This window comes from Pundamilia nyererei, unplaced genomic scaffold (genome assembly GCF_000239375.1).
Source record: "Pundamilia nyererei isolate P.nyererei 1_Seehausen unplaced genomic scaffold, PunNye1.0 scaffold00201, whole genome shotgun sequence".
Lineage (NCBI taxonomy): Eukaryota > Metazoa > Chordata > Actinopteri > Cichliformes > Cichlidae > Pundamilia > Pundamilia nyererei.
Window position 1 is genome coordinate 787914 of NW_005187602.1, and position 1878 is coordinate 789791.

General features: G+C 44.4%; 1 protein-coding gene across 1 annotated transcript in view; it reads right to left on the reverse strand.

The window, feature by feature from the left end:
* Positions 1–1654, reverse strand: part of LOC102202630 (protein FAM19A5-like) — a 33702-nt gene extending 32048 nt beyond the window's left edge. The window contains exon 1 of the mRNA XM_005747652.1: positions 1223–1654. Coding sequence (XP_005747709.1) covers positions 1223–1313 — 91 coding nt within the window. The 5' untranslated portion in view covers positions 1314–1654. The remainder of the gene's footprint in view (positions 1–1222) is intronic.
* Between the last annotated feature and the right edge of the window lie 224 nt (positions 1655–1878).

Below are 1878 nucleotides of genomic sequence, written 5' to 3' on the forward strand. Positions count from 1 at the left end.
TAAACCACTTCTTAGGTGGGGAAACAAGATCAAATGCTTAAAGTAAACTAAAAAAAATAGATGATGGTAATATGATGGTTAGAGGTTAAATGCAGTCACAGAGCAGATGAATCCAAGACGAAGTTAACAGGAGAAAGAATGACAGCACACAGTGAAACACGGTACAAGGTTATACTGAGTCCTCCAGAGGAACAAATTAACTCTACCCTCATTGTGTGAGTACCACCCCCCTCAGAAAAGATCAATAACTTCATTCTTTTCATTGCAAATAATAAAAAGCATCAGAAAAACATTTGTTTTCCCGATTGTTGTCTTTTAGAGTTGCAAAGAGACTTTTCTAGTTCCTGCTTGAATCTAATCAAATTTTGGTCAAGTTTTAATTTCTAATCATAATTGTAATAAAAGTGTAATGCCCCTGCATTGAGAGAGTGGAGCTTAGCACAAGCCTAAACCCTGTGTACCAGCGGGGTCACATTATGTCATATATTTTCTTAACACAACAGAGATCAGCATACAAATATCAAAACTACTTTTTAACAAGGATTAAAAATAGTCCAGAACATTAGTAAAATAAACACTTTGTATTATTGTGTCTGTTACTGATAAAACCTGCACATCAGTCTAGAAATGAAACACTGCAATAGTAGAGCGACCAGACCAACAAAATAAATGTCACAATTGCTAAGAATGATTTTAATAACTTGCCATGACATTCATTAGATTTCCTTGCACGGTCTGTGTACAGAACCGTACAGTCGCTCTGTGTGTGGCACGATGGATAGACAGGTAGAGTGTTTCATCTCTGAGATTGTTTCTGATTGCTTCGGTTTCCTACAGCGAAAAACATCGAAGCTCTGCTGGAGCTCAGATTGCTTCCTGAGCGCCTTATCCCGCCCGGACGTCCCGACCAGGGTCCGTTTCTACTGATGTTGATTCATTTGTTTTACATCTCTGGCCTTAATTTACCATATCATCATCATACCGTAACCATATCACTGCTGCACAAGCGCTGCACAGACGACTAAAACCGCGGGACTGCATGCACAAATGCACTTCCCTGTTAGTGTCTCCGGGTACTGAAACCACAGAGACAGAAACCTTTCAGTACATTTTTTCCCATATTGTATCTGACCTGTTGAAGCACTCTGGCTCCTAAGTTTGACCACAAACATACACAGGCACATATGTATGTAACTATGTAACCAGAAAACAGAAACACTACCTTCCCTCAGGATTTGGCTGTGGAGGAGCAATAGGAGCAGGAAGCAGACCGCGGCGGCAGTCAGAGCCCAGGCCGGCCGAAGGAACTGCATGAGGTGAAGAATGTGTGGGCAAAAAACTCCAAACTGTCCTCAGGCTAGTGCCTCCTCACGACGCCACATCCATCCACATTCGACCAAGAGGAGGACAGAGAGAGGAGACACCTCTCATCTTCGAGATGTGTATTCACAAACGGGCCTGAAGTGACAGATCTTCAGTGGAGGAGATCTGGGATCTGAGATCCACTACACGAGAAATCACAGGGTCCTCACAGAGCTCCCCGGCGGTTTCTGCGGGCAGCAGCAGCTTTTGATGTGGGAAGTCCTCCGCTGCAGAATCACAATCCAATAAGCTTCAAACTAGAAGTTTTCCAGCTTTAACCTGCAACTTACAGCTCGGTGTCCTTTGGATCCATTCACTAACTCGTCCACGTAAAATCCGCCAAAGATTAAACAACAGACACCGGGTCCAAACCGAAGCGCCTCGGGGGGCATACTTTACGCTTCTCCGCGGGGTTTGTGATCCTGGTCGGTGCCTCGGTGCTTGCCTGGCGATAAGTGATGAGCACGGAGAAGGATGAAGAGCAGGTAATGTGTGCAGGTCTGTGTACACCCCCCC